General features: G+C 45.1%; 2 protein-coding genes and 2 non-coding genes across 4 annotated transcripts; all 4 read left to right on the top strand.

Annotated features, from left to right (window-relative positions):
- Nucleotides 1-1923: 1923 nt before the first annotated feature.
- RPL23 (ribosomal protein L23) lies at nt 1924-5846 on the top strand. Its single transcript, XM_069543308.1, has 5 exons — nt 1924-2043; nt 2629-2712; nt 3003-3131; nt 5494-5607; nt 5720-5846. Exons 1-5 carry the CDS (start codon nt 2031-2033, stop codon nt 5800-5802), a joined length of 423 nt encoding a protein of 140 aa, XP_069399409.1. The 5' UTR covers nt 1924-2030; the 3' UTR covers nt 5803-5846.
- Nucleotides 2744-2879, top strand: LOC138415555 (small nucleolar RNA SNORA21). Its single transcript, XR_011247308.1, has one exon. It is a non-coding gene; the product is annotated as a small nucleolar RNA SNORA21 (small nucleolar RNA).
- A 2824-nt stretch (nt 5847-8670) lies between the features above and the next one.
- On the top strand, nt 8671-11766 carry SPMAP1 (sperm microtubule associated protein 1). The gene is made up of 2 exons (XM_069543307.1): nt 8671-8877; nt 10335-11766. Exons 1-2 carry the CDS (start codon nt 8671-8673, stop codon nt 10584-10586), a joined length of 459 nt encoding a protein of 152 aa, XP_069399408.1. The 3' UTR covers nt 10587-11766.
- A 687-nt stretch (nt 11767-12453) lies between these two features.
- On the top strand, nt 12454-12525 carry TRNAC-GCA (transfer RNA cysteine (anticodon GCA)). The gene has a single exon. It is a non-coding gene; the product is annotated as a tRNA-Cys (tRNA).
- The last annotated feature ends 7057 nt before the right edge of the window (nt 12526-19582 follow it).

Here is a 19582-nt window from a genome sequence, read left to right as displayed (position 1 = left end):
GTATAGATTTAGAGACCTCTTAAAGTTGAAGTGCTCCAGAAGTTAGCCCATGGTCTCTTTTATTTACACTTTCTTCTTTTTTAATTCATCCACTATCGTGGCTTTACTTATATGCTGACAACTGCCGAATTTCTATCTCCCTCCTTCTGGAACTCCAGGCTAATATATCCAACCTGCTATTGAAATCTCTCTTTTTCGGTCTAACAGACATCTAACTCAACATCTCCAAAACTGAACTGCTACTCTTACCCCCAAAGCTGTTCCTCTCACAGCTTTCCCCATCTCAGCTGATGGCAACTTGCTCAGACCTCAGGCTTTGGAAACATTTTCTCCTCTTTCTCTTCATCCCAACATTTTGTTGGCTCTATCTCCAAACATATCTAGAATCTGATCACATTACAGTACTTCTACTGCTACCATTCTGGTCCAAACCACCACCATTTTTCTTTTGAGTTATTGCAAGAGCTTCCCAAATAGGTCTTCTTACTTGTATCTTTGTGTTCCCTCCCACAATCTAGTCTCAATTAGAGTGATCCTTCTGACATATTAGTCAGATCATCTGCTTACAACTTAATGATTTCCAGTTCAGTCTGTAAATGTCAAAGTCCATAGTGATGAACAGAGCCCTACATGATCCAGTTCCATTACTTCTGACCTTCATTCTATTGCTTTTTGCTTCACTTACTCTGTCCAGTCATTCCTGGCTTCCTTGCTGGTCCTCACATTGTTCAGGCACAATCCCACCTTAGAGTCTTTCATTGGTTGAGGACTCTGTCTGGACTGCTCTTCTTAGACAATCAAATTGCTAACTCCCTCATCTCAAAATCTTTGCCCTAATGTCAACTTCTTCCATAAAGCCCACACTGACCATTCTATTTTGAACTGCAATTTGCCCCTCTTCCCACTTTCAGATTCCTCTTACTACTTTTTTTCTACTTTTGTTGTCATAGTACTTATCAGCATCTAACATTCTATATGTTGCCATTATTACGTCTAACTAAGGATTCGCTCAGTCGTGTCCGACTCTTTGCGACCCCGTGGACTGTAGCCCACCAGGCTCCTCCGTCCATGGGATTCTCCAGGCAAGAGTACTAGAGTGGGTTGCCATTTCCTTCTCCAATTACGTCTATGGTTCAGTATCTAATATCCACCTTCCTCACCACCCTGACTGGATGTAACTTTCATAAGGGCAAGAATGATCTGTTTTGCTCTGATGTAGTCTAGCCTGTGCCCAGGGCAGAATCTGGAATCAGTAGTCTTTTAATATTTGAATGAATGCACCGACAGGAAGAAGCCTGAAGAATGGGAAAGCCTGAGGCAGGGAAAAGAATGATGAATATAGCAAGATATAGAAAATACAAGTGTGTTTGGGACCAAGCACACACAATATGGAATTATCTGTAGCCTTACAATGGCACCTCTCAGTTGTATCACATCCTAATGAAACCATTTCCAGCTCTTTAACCCTCGCCCTCAACGCCCGTGCATTCAGGTTAAAGCGTCTGCCTCCAATGCGGGAGACCTGGGTTCAATCCCTGGATTGGGAAGACTCCCCTGGAGAAGGAAATGGTAACCCACTCCAGTATTCTTGCTTGGACGGAGTATGGACGTTCCATGGACGGAGAAGCCTGATAGGCTACAGTCCACGGGGTCGCAAAGAGTTGGACACGACTGAGCGACTTCACTTTCACTTCATTTTAGTGTCCATCTAAGTCCCTGGCACATAGTGTTCAGAAAAGGTTGTCCGATCAATTAAACCAATGTTTCTGTGTCCCAAACAACTACTCCCGAGCTCCTATCGAATGTACTCGGTATAATTCACTCTGCAGCCTTCAACCCCCTACACCGCTCACTTTGTATCGCGAGCTCTAGGTGACGTCCCGCATTTATGACGTAATAAGACAGCGCCCTGGGGAAAGAGGCCGATTGAGCAAACTCCGGATCACGTGTCCAGGTTGGGCGGGGCTTCGGAGTTCATATCCCAGTGTCCTTTGTACCTACTTCCTTTTCGTTCCTTTCCGGCCTTCAAGATGTCGAAGCGAGGTGAGGTTTTGACTTTGGGAGATCCTTCGCCATCTGTTGTGCTGTGGCAGCTGGCCTTGCCGGCAGTGGCGGCCGTGGGCAGCTGGGGCGATTTGCTCTGCTCGAGGCCAGAGAGGGCTTGGAGGGTTCATCGGGAGAGCACCGGGAGAGCCCCTGAAAGTGACGGGGCCGGCTGGAGGGTTGAGTTGGCAGGATCCAGTTGTGACTCTAGATCGAACTCTGCGGGTTCACGCCGGGTCACCGCTGCAGTAACGAGATTGAAGTTGGACTGACTTAAGCCCCAGTGTGGGCGGCTTGTGCAGTCTCCCACCCTGCAGGAAGAATTGCGTGGTGCAAAAGTTGGATCGAGAATTGAGTCTTCCAGGCCAGTTAGTCTCAGTCTAATGTCGTGGTAGTGAGGACTTGGCTATTGGCCTTGAGAACTGGGTGGCTCATGGGGCAGGGAGTGTGTGGATTCCTAGAGAGAACGAATCTACATTGTGCCGTTTCGCAAAGCATACGCGAGTGAACTTCTACTTTAAGCATGTGAAAGGGACTCCGAACCATGACTGGGCAGTTACCTCCTGTTTCCCTTCCTACTTACAGGACGTGGTGGGTCCTCTGGTGCGAAATTCCGGATTTCCTTGGGTCTTCCGGTTGGAGCCGTGATCAACTGTGCTGACAACACAGGTGAGACCTTCGGCTGCCCCCTGTCATACTCACCCTTTTAAAAGCACTCAGTGGGCCTTTTGCTGATGACCCGCTGAGCCGTCAAGAAAGGGCAGAGTGAAAACACCGCTTTTGGGTGAAGCGGCAGCATGTTGTGTTGTTTTGCTTCAATCGGTGGTGTGACAAGGTGTTCCACCTAGTGGGGACTATCTGCTTGGGAGTGTGAATGGAGGAGGTGGTGTTGGAAAATCGCAGCACTGCCTGATTGGCCCTCAAAAGTAGTCTCCATATTTGTTTACATTCTTTTATAGGAGCCAAAAATCTGTATATCATCTCTGTGAAGGGGATCAAGGGACGATTGAACAGACTTCCTGCTGCTGGTGTGGGTGACATGGTGATGGCCACAGTCAAGAAAGGCAAACCAGAGCTCAGAAAGAAGGGTGAGTAGAGAGATGTAATTCTCCTTTTGGCCTCTGGACATTTGAAAGATTTCTCTCATTATTGGAAAAATGGGACAGTAATTTTGCCATTCTCTTAAAGCTTGATCTAGTTCACAATAGTTAACAGACTTGTCTTACATACCTACACCTTAATTAGAAGCAAGAGCCCTGTCCTACTGGGATTTGAAGTCCCATCCACACGATTCCTTCCCAAGCTGCCTCCTTTTAGCTCTTGTTTTTTTGTTCCAACTTATATTCCTTCCTTTGTGCCTCAGATTCTTGCTGTGTCCCCTATCTGGAATATTCTAATTCTAGTCATCTTCTGCTCATTTCCTTCTTGACACCTCTCCTTACCCCCATTCTCTCCCCTTTCCCAAATAACCTTGAATCCAGGTGGTAATTTTTGTATATGACATTTAGGGTTGTCTCTTTTGTGAGAGCAGATAATTGTGTTTAGTTAGTTGCTGATTCCTTGGCTACAGACTAGGTGGTACCAGGTTAGAGCGCAGCCTTAAGACCTGAATCACCCCAGGCAAGTTTCTTTTCAGGAACTAATTTGAAAGGGAGTAATGATGCATACAGAAAAGGAAATGGCAGCCCACTCCAGTATTCTTGCCTGGAAAATTCCATGGACGGCGGAGCCTTGTAGGCTACTGTCCATGGGGTCGCAAAGAGTTGGACACGACTGAGCGACTTGACTTTTCACTTTCTAATGATACGTAGATGAGATTAACTCAGGGTTGTGACTGAACAAAAAGTTCAGTGGTTATTTCTAAATCTCTTCTGATAGAAACTGAAACCTGAGGCTGCTCATTGCCTAATTGTGGACCACCCCAAAAAGTTTTCCTACTGCATGTATGGATCAGGGGTTGGGGCTGAGACAGTGCTGAATTGTCTGGCTTTACAGCTTCTGATGTTCAATGCACTTGACATTCCAGCTCTGTTGACCTCCAGTCTGCACTTGGGGACTTGGTAGGCAAGGAAAAACCATTGCAGTTAAGCACTGATAAAGCAGTGTGTTGATCAGGGTCAGCATGCAACTGGACAGGCTGTCCTCCCAGAACACTTGCTGGGTCTGGTCTGTGGCCTGGGAAGCTGTCAGGGAAGGGCAGAGCAGTTATCTATCACTGTGGGTGAGATGGCAGCAGGGCATGCTGTCTGTCTCAATCAGTTGTGGGACAGACCAGAGAACACTCTTGTTTTAAAACTAGGTCTGACTTTCCAGCTCTATTACTTTATTCTGCGGGCCTTGTTTCTTCTAAATGATACCGTTAGCCCTTGAACAGCATGGGTTTGAACTGTACGGGTGCACTTTAACACAGATTTTTTTCCTGCTAAATATATATTACTGTACCACACAACCTGAGGTTGAATCAGCAGATACAGAGGGTCAACTAAAAGTTACAGATGGGTTTTAGACTGCACATTATAATGTGCAGAAATGTGGGACAGGACTGGAAATCCAGAATCCTGAATTCATATGACCTTATTTGTTAGATTCATTTGTGAGAATTGCTAAATACATAAGGATCCAATGGAGAGTCTCAGTCAGCATTACCTGTCACTCACTTTCTATCCCATTGTTAAAAACTCAAAAGACTGTCTGTGAACACAATACTTGCTTGAAGAATAGCCAGGATCCCTGTCCTTAAAAAATCCCCTATTTCCAGTCTGTCTTAAAATATGGGGCTTCCCTGGTAGCTCAGTCGGTAAAGAATCTGCCTGCAGGGCAGGAGACCGGTTTGATCCCTGGGTCAGGAAGATTCCCTGGATATAGAAATGGATAATCATTTACAGTGATTGTGTTCTGTGCACGTGCCATGAGATATTTAGGTTAATTCAAAGTTTGCCTATTAAAACATGTGCCTTGCAGTGTAAATGGCATGAAGCGCTAATTTTATATCAAAGTTTGTACTTGGAGGTCTTGATAGAAATGAGGATGGAATATTTATTGTGTAATGAGGAGTTACTGGCTTGGCCTTTCTAGTATGAGGAAGGTCTGTTTCTCATTTCTATGATATTGGGATTTTAACAGTACCTACCTCTTGGGTGAAGTAGGGAAATGTATAGAAAGTGTTTAACAAGTTTCCTGTTGGTATGTTGCTGATCTGTACTCCCAGAGTACAGATTCATGCTTGTAAGGAAATGCTTATAGTTTGAACTTAGAAGTAAGGTCTTTCCTTAAGGGGTGATGGATATTTATTCTCTTTCGCACTTGATTTTAGGAAATGAAAAAGCTAATGAGGATGCATTCTGTCCAAATGGGGAATGTTGGGAAGCTAGACAGGTGTAAAAACTGCTTTCTCATGGTGACATTGGTACTTGACAGGTTTAATGACAACTTTTTTTTTTCCCCACTCAGTACATCCAGCGGTGGTAATTCGACAACGAAAGTCATACCGGAGAAAAGATGGTGTGTTTCTTTATTTTGAAGATAATGCAGGGGTCATAGTAAACAATAAAGGCGAGATGAAAGGTAAGAAAGAATCCACGTCTTTGTTCAGCTTGTGAGATTTGATGATTCAACTCAAGAAGTGTGCAAGGAAAGGACCCTTTGAGCTTATGCATCGCTTCATTCTTTTATGCAGGTTCTGCCATCACAGGACCAGTTGCAAAGGAATGTGCAGACTTGTGGCCCAGGATTGCATCCAATGCTGGCAGCATTGCATGATTCTTTGGTGTATTTGTAAAAAAAATAAAAATTATTTGCTCCCAGTGCTTGCCCTCCTGTTTGTTTCTACATGTTACTCTTGATACCACCTAATCCTTACCTGAATTTTTAGTTCTTACATTACAGATGATATATACTCTCTGGTTACAGGTTACCCCAGGTAACTGCCCTGCAATTAGAAAGGTATTTGAGATAAGGTACAATGTATGGTCAGATCCTGGACACTCATGGACTTTAAGGAATGATGTGAATAGGGACACCCTTTGGGGTACACGTGTATATAATGTGCACTTTGCAGTTACAGGTTTTCTTTGGGTAAGTTGGTGCATGAATGCATTTATATTTATAAAACCTAACACATGGTAATTGTTCTCATGAAAGATGACTAAGTTGTTAATATCAAGTCTTTTTTAATTTTTCCTATCAAAACTATTTCGACAGCATACATCTTCCAAACCCTAGCTTGAGAATAAAAGATGATAGAATGTTAACACAGCAGGCTAATGCCCTTTTTCCTCTCCCAAGCCATGAGAGTTGATTTAGGTGACGTTCAATGGAGAAGGCAATGGCAACCCACTCTAGTACTCTTGCCTGGAAAATCCCATGGACGGGGGAGCCTGGTGGGCTACCGTCTGTGGGGTCACACAGAGTTGGACATGACTGAAGTAACTTAGCAGCAGCAGTGACCTGGGTCTAGATCTTGTGACCCCATGGACTGTATCCTGCCAGGCTCTGTCCATGGGATTCTCCAGGCAAGAATACTAGAGTGGGTTGCCATTTCCTTCTCCAAGGGATTTTCCTGACCCAGGGATTGAACCCTGGTTTCCTTCACTGAAGGCTGATTCTTTACCAACTCAGCTACCAGGGAAGCAGGCATAATGCAACCTTTTTCTAATTAATAATGTGCTTTTGTATAATAAACAGGCTTCCCTCAGCTCACTGGGTAAAAATCTGCCTGCAATGCAGGAGACCCAGGTTCTACCCTGGGTTGGGAAGATCCCCTGGAGAAGGAAATGTCAACCCACTCCAGTACTCTTGCCTGGAGAATCCCATGGACAGAGGAGCTTGGCAAGATACAGCCCATGGGGGTTACAGCAGTCAGACATGACTTAGCAATGAAACAACCACCAAAATAAACTAACATAAAAGAATTCCTGAATTTGTTGCCTCATTTGTGAAATAACACCAGTTTGTATGAGGAGCAGAGGAACTTGTATAAGGCCATTTGTAAAGCATCTATATAAAGGGAAGTTGGGGAAGTAATCACTTTAACAATAATTGGAGAAAATGACTTCATGGTTTGCTGTATCCTATTATATTAGCCCGCCAAGCTTCTCCGTCCATGGGATTCTCCAGGCAAGAATACTGGAGTGGGTTGCCATTTCCTTCTCCAGGGGATCTTCCTGACCCAGGGACCGAACCCAGGTCTCCCACGTTGCAGCCAGACGCTTTAACCGCTGCACCACCAGGGGGAGCCCTCATAATATACACAAAATTAACCAAAGGGAAAAAGTATGGTAATATGTATCAACTTAACTGTTTTGATGGATTTTTAAATTTATCAGGAGGAGGTATATTAGCTGGTGAATTGGGTAGGGAGGGGAGAAGTGATTTAAGTGGATATACTGAAAGTCAGGAGGTAACTTCTGGTTCTCGATCTGCCACTAAATGAATTAGGAAATATGCCAACATTGCCGAGCTTCAACTTCAGTTGCTCAGTCATGTCCGACTCTGCGACCCCATGAATCGCAGCATGCCAGGTCTCTGTGTCCATCACCAACTCCTGGAGTTTACCCAAACTCATGTCCATCGATGATCCAGCCATCTCATTATCTTCTGTCATCCCCTTCTCCCGCCCCCAGTCCCTCCCAGCATCAGGGTCTTTTCCAAAGAGTCAACTCTTCGCATGAGGTGGCCAAAGTACTGGAGTTTCAGCTTCAACATCAGTCCCTCCAATGAACACCAGGACTGATCTTTAGGATGGACTGGTTGGATCTCCTTGCAGTCCAAGGGACTCTCAGTCTTCTACAACACAATTCAAAAGCATCAATTCTGTGCTCAGCCTTCTTTACAGTCCAACTCTCATATGACTACTGGAAAAACCATAGCCTTGACTAGACGGACCTTTGTAGGCAGAGTAATGTCTCTGCTTTTGAATATGCTATCTACGTTGGTCATAACTTTTCTCCAAGGAGTAAGCGTCTTTTTATTTCATGGCTGCAATCACCATCTGCAGCGATTTTGGAGCCCCCCCAAAATAAAGTCTGACACTGTTTCCACTGTTTCCGCATCTATTTCCCATGAAGTGATGGGACCAGATGCCATGATCTTCATTTTCTGAATGTTGAGCTTTCAGCCAACTTTTTCACTCTCCTCTTTCACTTTCATCAAGAGGCTTTTTAGTTCCTGTTCACTTTCTACCATAAGGGTGGTGTCAACTTACTGTTCTGTAAAATGCGAGTTGGAAGTAGATGCTGTCTGAACTGATCCGTTCAGGGTTCAGGCTTTTCAAAGGAACTGGGTTTGGGAAATGTACATAACAACGTGGGAGCAGAGAACCTTGTTCTTAAAAGCACCACGGGGAGTTGGGACCGACTGCGCTCACAGCCGCATTCAGTCATCCCGCTTCTCTTCAATCTCTGATTCCTCTTGCATAGTTCCCTCCTAGACATCCCTCACCTCGGGACCATGCAAGCAACTACCCCCACATCCCTGTGAGGCTACCCCGTAGGATGGGGACAATAGGGTTTGTGTCCCCTACTGTGACGCCGACGTGATGTTTAATTCCACGTCACAATGTGCCGGGGAGCCTCCACCTAGGACACTCCGCTTCTGCCAGAAAAGCCCTCGGAGGCTGCGGTGGTCTGGATGGCGCACCTTTGCGCGTGTCCTCTGCGGCGGGAGAAGGGGTTCATTCTGGATGGGGTGGCGGTGAGCACCATGGCCCGCTCCTACGAGCACCTGAGGCCCAAGCTCTGGTCGGCGATTCCGCCCTACAATGCGCAGCAGGACTACCACTCCCGCCGGTACTTCCGGAGCCGCGTGGTTCCGCCCATCCTGCGGAAGACTGATCAGGTACCCGAGCCCCGCGTAGGACCCGGCTATCTGCGCCCACAGAGCTTGGACCAGGTGGCGGGCTGACTTCCCAGATCCGGGAGTCTCATGCCAGCGCCCTCACCACCACGGAGGCTGCCCGATTTGCACCCTCTCAGCTTTCTGGATGAAACTCCAGAATTGCTGGAGGCAGGAGACAGGTGTTGAGCGCGAACTTTCTGAGCTCACCTTCCATGCCTGAATTTGAGAATGATCTCATTTCAGATCTCTGGGAGCCTCTGCCAAAGAAATCGGGTTCGTTGTCCTTTTTGGCGTCACGGATTCACCCGTTGGGGTGATCTCTTGCCGCAAATTCTCAAAGCCCGACCCTCCGAGGCCCACTAGGCGAGGTGCCCTCGGTCCGGTGACGTAATGAGACCTTCTTTGAACAGACTGGAAGGAAACCTCTCAACTTACCCAGCCCTCGCTTCTACTTAGTTGCACACACCTCTTAGGGGATCAAAGATTCTGAGGCTATTACAGGCTGACGGCTCCAATTTTTTTCAACATTTTTGCTTCCTGTATTTGTGACTATTAATACATATCAGTGATACGGGGAGAGGAGGACTGAATGCGAGTTATTCTGTGAACATATCTTGGAGTTTCAGTGGTCCCAGGTGATAGCGCGTGCGCATGTGCGTTCGTTCAGTGCAGGCACAAGGACCCACATCGTTGTGTGCCATATTTGGGTGTGTTCGCTGGCTACTCATGTAATATTTATAACACAAGGAAACAGAATCTGGGTGAAAACTCCAGAACTCAAAAGTTCGAAAAATAATATGATGTACATACTTTTGAAACTATGTTCCATTTTGTAAGTTTTCTTTAATCGTCACAGCCACCGTTTGTGGTAGGTATTATTTTCATTTAAGTGAAGATCGTGTTTACTGAAATTTGCCAGACCCTTTATTTGAGGCCAGTTTATGTCTCACTTCAACCTCAAAGTACTGTCGAGGAAAATGAGCTCCAAAAAAGCTGTGTCTTTGACCTAAGGTCTTGTTAGGAGCAGAGCTGGAATTAGAACCAGTCTTCCCTGATAGTTCAGACAGTAAAGAATCTGCCTGTGATGTGGGAGACCTGGGTTCAATCCCTGGGTTGGGAAGACCCCTGGAGAAGGGAATGGCTTCCCCTCTCCAGTATTCTTGCTTGGAGAATTTCATGGATAGAGGAGTCTGGCAGGCTACAGACTATGGGGTCCCAAAGAGTTGGATAGGACTGAGCGACTAACACTTTCTCTGGCATTGGACACTGAGCCTGTAACTACCAAACTACAATGCACCTGAAAGGCAATAGTTCACCAAGTATATTTAATCTGTCTGGCCCTTTTACCCCTGGGCTCTGACGTCTCCCTCCCCCAGCAAGACAGGAGGCAGGGGTTGGACTGTGCTTTTTTCGGCATCATGGCTGACAGTCTTCTGCATTTTCTCTCTCACTCTCAGGATCACGGCGGTACAGGAAGGGATGGCTGGATAGTGGATTATTTCCACATCTTCGGGCAAGGACAGAGATACCTCAACAGGAGAAACTGGGCAGGGGCAGGCAAGTGCCACCTCCCTTTGCAATCTCATCATGATCTCACCTGGGAAGAGTGGTGTACCTTCCACAGTGAGAGAAACTGGGTCCTAAAGAGACCCGGAAGGGAAGGAGACCCAGCGACTGACTGCATCCTCCCGTTTTCTTCTCATGCATGAGCAGATGGTGTTACAGTGCTCCCTGATAGTTAGTTATTGAGCACCCACTGTATGTCAGGTGCTTTTTACCCTCAGAATATCCTCAGTTACAGCCAGGGAAATTGAGTTTTAGAGAGTTAAAATGATTTGTTAGGAAGGGTTGGAGTTCCCTGGTGGCTCAGTGGTAAAGAATCTGCCTGCCAGTACAGGAGGCGTGGGTTCAGTCCCTGCTTTGGGAAGATCCTCTGGAGGAGGAAATGGCAACCCACTCCAGTATTTTTGCCTGGGAAATCCCATGGACAGAGGAGCCTGGCAGGCGCTAGTCTATGGGGTCGCAAGAGTCAGACATGACTTAGCAACTACACCACCACCATCACCAAGAAGGGCTGAGCTGAGATTGAAATTACACTGTTTCCAAGGAAAGCCTGTGTTCTCATTGCTCCCAGAGCAGACTGTGTCCTGCTCACTCTGCAGGCCCAATTTAGCAGCAGTAGGAAAAGGGAGCATTGACAGCTGTTTTCCTAGAGCTGTTTTTCTGGCAGGGTAAGCCCTCCTCCTACCCCACCTAGTCAAATGATCCCTCGCACCATTGGCCAAATTGAGCTCATCTGTTTTCTCCAGATGGGTCAGATACAAGGGTCAAATCTTCTCAGTTCTCCAGGGTGCAAGGCAAGTTCAGCCATGCCCAGAACTTTCTGGCCCTTCTCCCAGCACATATCATTCATGCTACCTCTGCATGCTACCCTAGTATGAGGACTGGTTTCCAGGATGCCATCTGTCTCCTCCACCTCATCCACCCTTGGCTCTTCAGGACTCAGGGTTCAGAAGGGACGTGGGAGCACAGTGGCTATAACTGAGTGAGCCTCCTACACCAGCCCAGTGGGAGTAGGGAAAACAAGAAAGGGCTGAATACAGGCTCAGGCCTTTCTCTCTGTCCCCCAAGGGCATTCTCTCCAGCAAGTGACCGGGCATGACCACTATAATACCAATCTGAAAGCAACCCAGGGGTTCAATGGTCGGTTTGGCTATCGCCGGAACACCCCAGCCCTTCGCCACTGCCCATCTGTCTTTGGAGAGATCACCCGGTTCCCTCTCTTTTAACAGCAGCTCTTCTCCTCATGCTCCTCCACCTGAATTTCTAAGACAGAAGTGTATAAGAACTCTCAGTGTTATTTGATATTAAAACTTCTGTGTAAGTGCCTCAGTGTGCTGTTTCATCACTGAGACTGGGGGAGGGGGAAAGCTAGTTTCTCCACCCTCAGCTTCTCTACCCTGTGGAGGAGGTGGGAGGGGAAAGGGTGTCTCAGGCTGTGCCCTTAAAGTCCATGTAAATAGAGTGCCAGACTTGAAAGGAGAAGCCTCTGGTCTCCCCTATATAAGGAGGAAGCACACTACTTAAGCCCTCAGAAACTCTTCTCCAGGCATCAGGAGGACCCAGATCAGAAGCTACCTACTGTTTCCATCAAGAACAGAGCAGGCAACGTGGCCACAGGGATTGTTGGTTGTCCTGAGAAGTTCCTGATTTTTCTGGATCCTCCCATCCAAAAAAATTGATGTCTTCTTCCTCCTTCCCACCCTCAACTCATCACGAGGCAGGGGATGAGCAGGGTGATATCTGGAGCTGAGGATCATGACACAGTAATATGGTGTTTGTGGAAGCTTTCTCTGCTAATGCTATATCAATTTCCTTTTCAGCTTGTTTCCAGTGTGTCAGTTTTCAAGCGCCCCCACCCCTTTTATTGGTGGCCAAGAAAAAAGCCAAAGCAGATTCCAGATACAAAGGGAGTGGAGCTTTAGAATACAAAGCTTGCAGGAATTCTGCAGTGGGTGGAAATTGTTTGTGTTGAGTCACCATAAGTAGACAAGGAAGACATCTCCAATGGGCCCTGGGGGTATAGCTCAGGGGTAGAGCATTTGACTGCAGATCAAGAGGTCCCCGGTTCAAATCCGGGTGCCCCCTTCCTTCTTTACCATTTTACTTCCATTAAATACTTCACTCCCAGCCCCAGGATGACTAGAGGAGGAAGACAAGAACTCCCAAGGGATTCTTGTCCAGATAAACTAGTTACTCTCATATTCCAAACAATGAGGATAAATCCCTGGAGGATTCCACTGGTCTTCAATTAAGACAAAGTCCCTGAGGAAATTCTTAGATCTGAGAGCTGTGATTACAATTTATCGATATGATGTGTGACATAATAAAGATAAAGAGGTTGGTATAACATATATAGTTGAGCCTTACTACACACAAGGCTGTGGTGAATTAAAGGATGAAAGAGATATCCCACGTCTAAGGTAAGAGAAACCCAAGTAAGACAGTAGATATTGCAAGAGGACATCAGAGGGCAGACACACTGAAACTATAATCGCAGAAAACTAGTCAATCTAATCACATTAGTACCACAGCCTTGTCTAACTCAATGAAACTAAGCCATGCCTGTGGGGCCACCCAAGATGGGCAAGTCATGGTGGAGAGGTCTGACAGAATGTGGTCCACTGGAGAAGGGAATGGCAAACCATTTCAGTATTCTTGCCTTGAGAACCCCAAAAGGTAAAATGATAGGATACTGAAAGAGGAATTCCCCAGGTCAGTAGGTACCCAACATGCTACTGGAGATCAGTGGCGAAATAACTCCAGAAAGAATGAAGGGATGGAGCCAAAGGAAAAACAATACCCAGTTGTGGATGTGACTGGTGATACAAGTAAGGTCCGATGCTGTAAAGAGCAATATTGCATAGGAACCTGGAATGTCAGGTCCATAAGGTGAACGTGAAGTCCCTCAGTCATGTCCGACTCTTCAGGACTCCGTGGACTGTAACCTACTAGGCTTCTCCTTCCATGGGATTCTCCAGGCAAGAATACTGGGGTGGATTACCATTTCCTTCTATAGGGGATCTTCCCAACCCAGGGATCAAACCCAGATCTCCCGCATTGGAGGCAGACACTTTTTAACCTCTGAGCCACCAGGGAAGCCCATGAATCAAGGCAAATTGGAAGTGGTCAAATAGGAGATGGCAAGACTGAATGTCAACATTCTAGGAATCAGTGAACTAAAATGGACTGGAATGGGTGAATTTAACTCAGATGACCAGTATATCTACTACTGCGGGCAGGAATCCCTTAGAAGAAATGGAGTAGCCATCATGGTCAACAAAAGAGTCCGAAATGCAGTACTTAGATGCAATCTCAAAAATGACAGAATGATCTCTGTTAGTTTCCAAGGCAAACCATTCAGTATCACAGTAATCCAAGTTTATGCCCCAACCAGTAACTCTGAAGAAGCTGAAGGTGAACGGTTCTATGAAGACCTACAAGACCTTTTAGAACTAACACCCATAAAAGATGTCCTTTTCATTATAGGGGACTGGAATGCAGAAGTAGGAAGTCAAGAAACACCTGGAGTAACAGGCAAATTTGGCCTTGGAATGCAGAATGAAGCAGGGCAAAGACTAATAGAGTTTTGCCATGAAAATGCACTGGTCATAGCAAACACCGTCTTCCAACAACACAAGAGAAGACTCTACACATGGACATCACCAGATGGTCAACACTGAAATCAGATTGATTATATTATTGCATTCAAAGATATATTGATTATATCTTTGCAGCCAAAGATGGAGAAGCTCTATACAGTCAACAAAAACAAGACCAGGAGCTGACTGTGGCTCAGATCATGAACTCCTTATTGCCAAATTCAGACTTAAATTGAAGAAAGTATGGGAAAACCGCTAGACCATTCAGGTATGACCTAAATCAAATCCCTTATGATTATACAGTGGAAGTGAGAAATAGATTTAAGGGACTAGATCTGATAGATAGAGTGCCTGATGAACTACGGACGGAGGTTTGTGACATTGTACAGGAGACAGGGATCAAGACCATCCCCATGGAAAAGAAATGCAAAAAAGCAAAATGGCTGTCTGAGGAGGCCTTACAAATAGCTGTGAAAAGAAGAGAAGTGAAAAACAAAGGAGAAAAGGAAAGATATAAGCATCTGAATGCAGAGTTCCAAAGAATAGCAAGAAGAGATAAGAAAGCCTTCCTCAGAGATCAATCCAAAAAAATAGAGGAAAAGAACAAAATGGGAAAGACTAGAGATCTCTTCAAGAAAATTAGAGATACCAAGGGAACATTTCATGCAAAGATGGGCTCGATAAAGGACAGAAATGGTATGGACCTAACAGAAGCAGAAGATATTAAGAAGAGGTGGCAAGAATACACAGAAGAACTGTACAAAAAAGATCTTCACGACCCAGATCACACAATGGTGTGATCACTCACCTAGAGCCAGACATCCTGCAATGTGAAGTCAAGTGGGCCTTAGGAAGCATGACTATGAACAAAGCTAGTGGAGGTGATGGAATTCCAGTTGAGCTATTTCAAATCTCGAAAGATGATGCTGTGAAAGTGCTGCACTCAATATGCCAGTAAATTTGGAAAACTCAGCAGTGGCCACAGGACTGGAAAAGGTCAGTTTTCATTCCAATCCCAAAGAAAGGCAATGCCAAAGAATGCTTAAACTACTGCACAATTGCACTCATCTCACACGCTAGTAAAGTAATGCTCAAAATTCTCCAAGCCAGGCTTCAGCAATACATGAATTGTGAACTTCCAGATGTTCAAGCTGGTTTTAGAAAAGGCAGAGGAACCAGAGATCAAATTGCCAACATCTGCTGGATCATGGAAAAAGCAAGAGAGTTCCAGAAAAACATCTATTTCTGCTTTATTGACTATGCCAAAGCCTTTGACTGTGTGGATCACAATAAACTGTGGAAAATTCTTCAACAGATGGGAATACCAGACCACCTGACCTGCCTCTTGAGAAACCTGTATGCAGGTCAGGAAGCAACAGTTAGAACTGGACATGGAACAACAGACTGGTTCCAAATAGAAAAAGGAGTACGTCAAGGCTGTATATTGTCACCCTGCTTATTTAATTTATATGCAGAGTACATCATAAGAAACGCTGGGCTGGAAGAAGCACAAGCTGGAATCAAGATTGCTGGGAGAAATATCAATAACCTCAGATATGCAGATGACACCACCCTTATGGCAGAAAGCGAAGAGGAACTAAAAAGCTTCTTGATTAAAGTGAAAGAGGAGAGTGAAAATGTTGGCTTAAAGCTCAACATTCAGAAAATGAAGATCATGGCATCTGGTTCCATCACTTCATGGGAAATAGATGGAGAAACTGTGGAAACAGTGTCAGACTTTATTTTTGGGGGGCTCCAAAATCACTGCAGATGGTGATTGCAGCCATGAAATTAAAAGACACTTACTCCTTGGAAGAAAAGTTATGACCAACCTAGATAGCATATTGAAAAGCAGGGACATTACTTCGCCGACTAAGGTCCATCTAGTCAAGGCTATGGTTTTTCCAGTGGTCATGTATGGATGTGAGAGTTGCACTGTGAAGAAAGCTGAGTGCCGAAGAATTGATGCTTTTGAACTGTGGTGTTGGAGAAGACTCTTGAGAGTCCCTTGGACTGCAAGGAGATCAGCCCTGGGATTTCTTTGGAAAGAATGATGCTAAAGCTGAAACTCCAGTACTTTGGCCACCTCATGGGAAGAGTTGACTCATTGGAAGAGTTGACTCATTGGAAAAGACTCTGATGCTGGGAGGGATTGGGGGCAGGAGGAGAAGGGGACGACAGAGGATGAGATGGCTGGATGGCATCCCCGACTCAATGGACATGGGTTTGGGTGGACTCTGGGAGTTGGTGATGGACAGGGAGGCCTGGTGTGCTGCGATTCATGGCGTTGCAAAGAGTCTGACACGACTGAGCGAGTGAATGTAACTGAACTGAAGTATTCTTCTTCTCCAAGAAGAGTCTATTTTTCCCTCAAAGTCCTTTCTACTGCTGTTTCTTTTGGTTTGGGATTCTTGTGTTGAGAGCATTCACCAATTAACTCGGTAGGATAAAGGCCATTGGAAACTCTGTGTTCTTGGGTAGGGCTTGCTGACTGGTGAACTTCCTTGTGAGAAACCCAATGCTGAGCAGCTTTTTCATCTGGGAACTTCCAAACGTCTGTATCTGTGGATCACTATCCCCTGCATTCCTCAGGTCATTTAGTTTCTCCATAGAAAAATTCTGCAATCTCCGGCCTAGAATAAACGCATTGATGCTATCATTTGGGGAGTAGGACTGGGAGGAGGAAGGGAATTAGTGATCCTGTTTTTTAATAAGCAGACTTTCAGTTAATCCCCACCGCAGATTCTGAAAGCCCTTGGCCATCCAGCTGGAACCAGAGGAGTCTCTCAGGTTCAGTCTCTTCAACAAATCTTTCACCTCTGGGATTGGAAATATAGAGATTAAAAATCTCAACTGCTCCTTATACAGGCTTTCACCAAAATTCCCTATTTGCAGCCCACCTGGTGGTGCCAAGTTCCTGGTTTTCCCAGGGTTCCTCAACTATCAGTTCTCTTCTCTGTTCCTCTCCACAGTTCTCTCTCTCGTTTTCTTTCTTTATGGATTTGACTACTCTAGTGCCTCATACAAGTGGAATCAAACAGTATTTGTCTTTTGTGTCTGACTTATTTCACTTAGCATAAAGTGAGGATTCAAGATTCCTCCACGTTGTAGCAGGGGTCATAATGTTAGGGGAAACACGGACTGAAACCATCTACCCTGGTCAGGCACCATAGTAACCATTTGCATGAGCTATTCTACAACAGGAGATTTTGGTAAGAAACACAAAATTAACAAGCCACCACCAACTGAAAAAATTTGGGAAAGGTCAAAAGGAGATGCCACATGTCCCACCAACCTCCCAGAACCCTCCTTGTTGGACTCTGTCTTGGCTGAGCAATGTGTGTGCCACCAGGATGGAAGGACCCTGAGTCAGAATGATTGGCCAGAGACAACCTGGAAACTTATCCCCTCGCCATAAACCTGAGACTGAGAGCCACACGGCAGAGCAGGCTTCCTGGGTTCCCTTACCCTCCTGCTTTCTGCCTGGGCATCCCATCCCAGTAAAGCCTCTTGTTTTGTCAGCAAGTGCGCCTCTGTGGACAGTTCATTTCTGAGTCACTTTTGAGACTAGAAGGGGTCCTCCTTCCTGCAACAAGAATTTCATTTCTTTCAAGTTGGTGATTGCAGCCATGAAATTAAAACACGCTTACTCCTTGGAAGAAAAGTTATGACCAACCTAGACAGCATATTCAAAAGCAGAGACATTACTTTGACAACAAAGGTCCATCTAGTCAAGGCTATGGCTTTTCCAGTGGTCATGTATGGATGTGAGAGTTGGACTGTGAAGAAGGCTGAGTGCCGAAGAATTGATGCTTTTGAATTGTGGTGTTGGAGAAGACTCTTGAGAGTCCCTTGGACTGCAAGGAGATCCAACCAGTCAATTCTGAAGGAGATCAGCCCTGGGATTTCTTTGGAAAGAATGATGCTAAAACTGAAACTCCAGTACTTTGGCCACCACATGCGAAGAGTTGACTCATTGGAAAAGACTCTGATGCTGGGAGGGATTGGGGGCAGGAGGAGAAGGGGACGACAGAGGATGAGACGGCTGGATGGCATCACCAACTTGATGGACGTGAGTTTGAGTGAAATCCGGAGTTGGTGATGGACAGGGAGGCCTGGCGTGGTGCAATTCATGGGGTCGCAAAGAATCGGACACGACTGAGTGACTGAACTGAACTGAAGGCTAAATTTATATATACATATATATGTATACATACATATATATACATGGAGAAGGCAATGGCACCCCACTCCAGTCCTCTTGTCTGGAAAATCCCAAGGATGGAGGAGCCTGGTGGGCTGCAGTCCATGGGGTCACTAAGAGTCGGCACGACTGAGCGACTTCACTTTTACTTTTCACTTTCATGCATTGGAGAAGGAAATGGCAACCCACTCCAGTGTTCTTGCCTGGAGAATCCCAGGGATGGGGGAGCCTGGTGGGCTGCCGTCTATGGGGTCGCACAGAGTCGGACACGACTGAAGTGACTTAGTAGTAGCAGCATATATACATATCCATATACACAAATTTATATATACATATATAATATTATGTATATATTATATACAATAATATATAAAATATAATATATACAATATAAACTATATATCAGTATATATTTTTATATTATTATATATAATAATAATTTTGTTTAACATAATATGATGTATAATAATATATTATATATTTGGGGGCTTATTGTATATTTTATGCATAATAATTATTATATGCACTATATACTTACATACATTACTTTATATTACATTGTAATATACATATTACATTATATAATATAATGATAATATATAATATTATATATATATTCAGAGGTGGAATTGCTGGGTCATATGATAATAATTCTATATAGATAATTTTTTGAGGAACTGCCATATATCCAGAGATATTTTTGAATTATTTATACCCAACGGGCTTCCCTGGTGGCTCAGAGGTTAAAGCGTCTGCCTCCAATGCGGGAGACCTGGGTTCGATCCCTGGGTTGGGAAGATCCCCTGGAGAAGGAAATGGCAATCCACTCAAGTATTCTTGCCTGGAGAATCCCATGGATGGAGAAGCCTAGTAGGTTACGGTCCACGGGGTCACAAAGAGTTGGACACGACTGAGTGACTTCACTTTCACCTTCACCTTCAGTGGGACCCAGGCCTTCACACTTGTTTCTTTATCTTACAGGTTATTTATCTTACAGGTCTTTATCTTACAGGCCATTAATATATATATTATTATATATAATTTATATATGTTAAATAATATTAAAAATATTTATATGAATATATAAAAATATATAAATTACTGCTTCCCAGGTGGCTCAGTGGTAAAGAACCTGCCTGTCAGTGCAGGAGACGCAGGAGACATGAGTTCTATTCTTGGGTCTGGAAGGTCCCCTGGAGGAGGAAATGGCAACCCACAACAGTATCCTTGCCTGGAAATCCTATGGACAGAGGAGCCTAGTGGGCAACAGTCCATGGGGTTGCAGAGTTGGACGAGACTGAGCACACACACAGACACATACACACACACATGATATGGT

Source organism: Ovis canadensis, chromosome 11 (genome assembly GCF_042477335.2).
Source record: "Ovis canadensis isolate MfBH-ARS-UI-01 breed Bighorn chromosome 11, ARS-UI_OviCan_v2, whole genome shotgun sequence".
NCBI classification, from domain to species: domain Eukaryota; kingdom Metazoa; phylum Chordata; class Mammalia; order Artiodactyla; family Bovidae; genus Ovis; species Ovis canadensis.
The sequence above is the reverse complement of the archived record's forward strand: the minus strand, read 5'-3'. Positions and strand labels throughout refer to the sequence as shown.

What these genes read in the sequence shown, in the direction of transcription:
- SPMAP1 (XM_069543307.1), top strand. Translation starts at nt 8,671, where the DNA reads ATGGCGCACCTTTGCGCGTGTCCTCTGCGGCGGGAGAAGGGGTTCATT. An exon ending in TCCTGCGGAAGACTGATCAG is followed by an intron (nt 8,878 to 10,334) that starts GTACCCGAGCCC and finishes TCTCACTCTCAG; the next exon opens with GATCACGGCGGTACAGGAAG.
- RPL23 (XM_069543308.1), top strand. An exon ending in CAACTGTGCTGACAACACAG is followed by an intron (nt 2,713 to 3,002) that starts GTGAGACCTTCG and finishes ATTCTTTTATAG; the next exon opens with GAGCCAAAAATCTGTATATC. An exon ending in ACCAGAGCTCAGAAAGAAGG is followed by an intron (nt 3,132 to 5,493) that starts GTGAGTAGAGAG and finishes TTCCCCACTCAG; the next exon opens with TACATCCAGCGGTGGTAATT.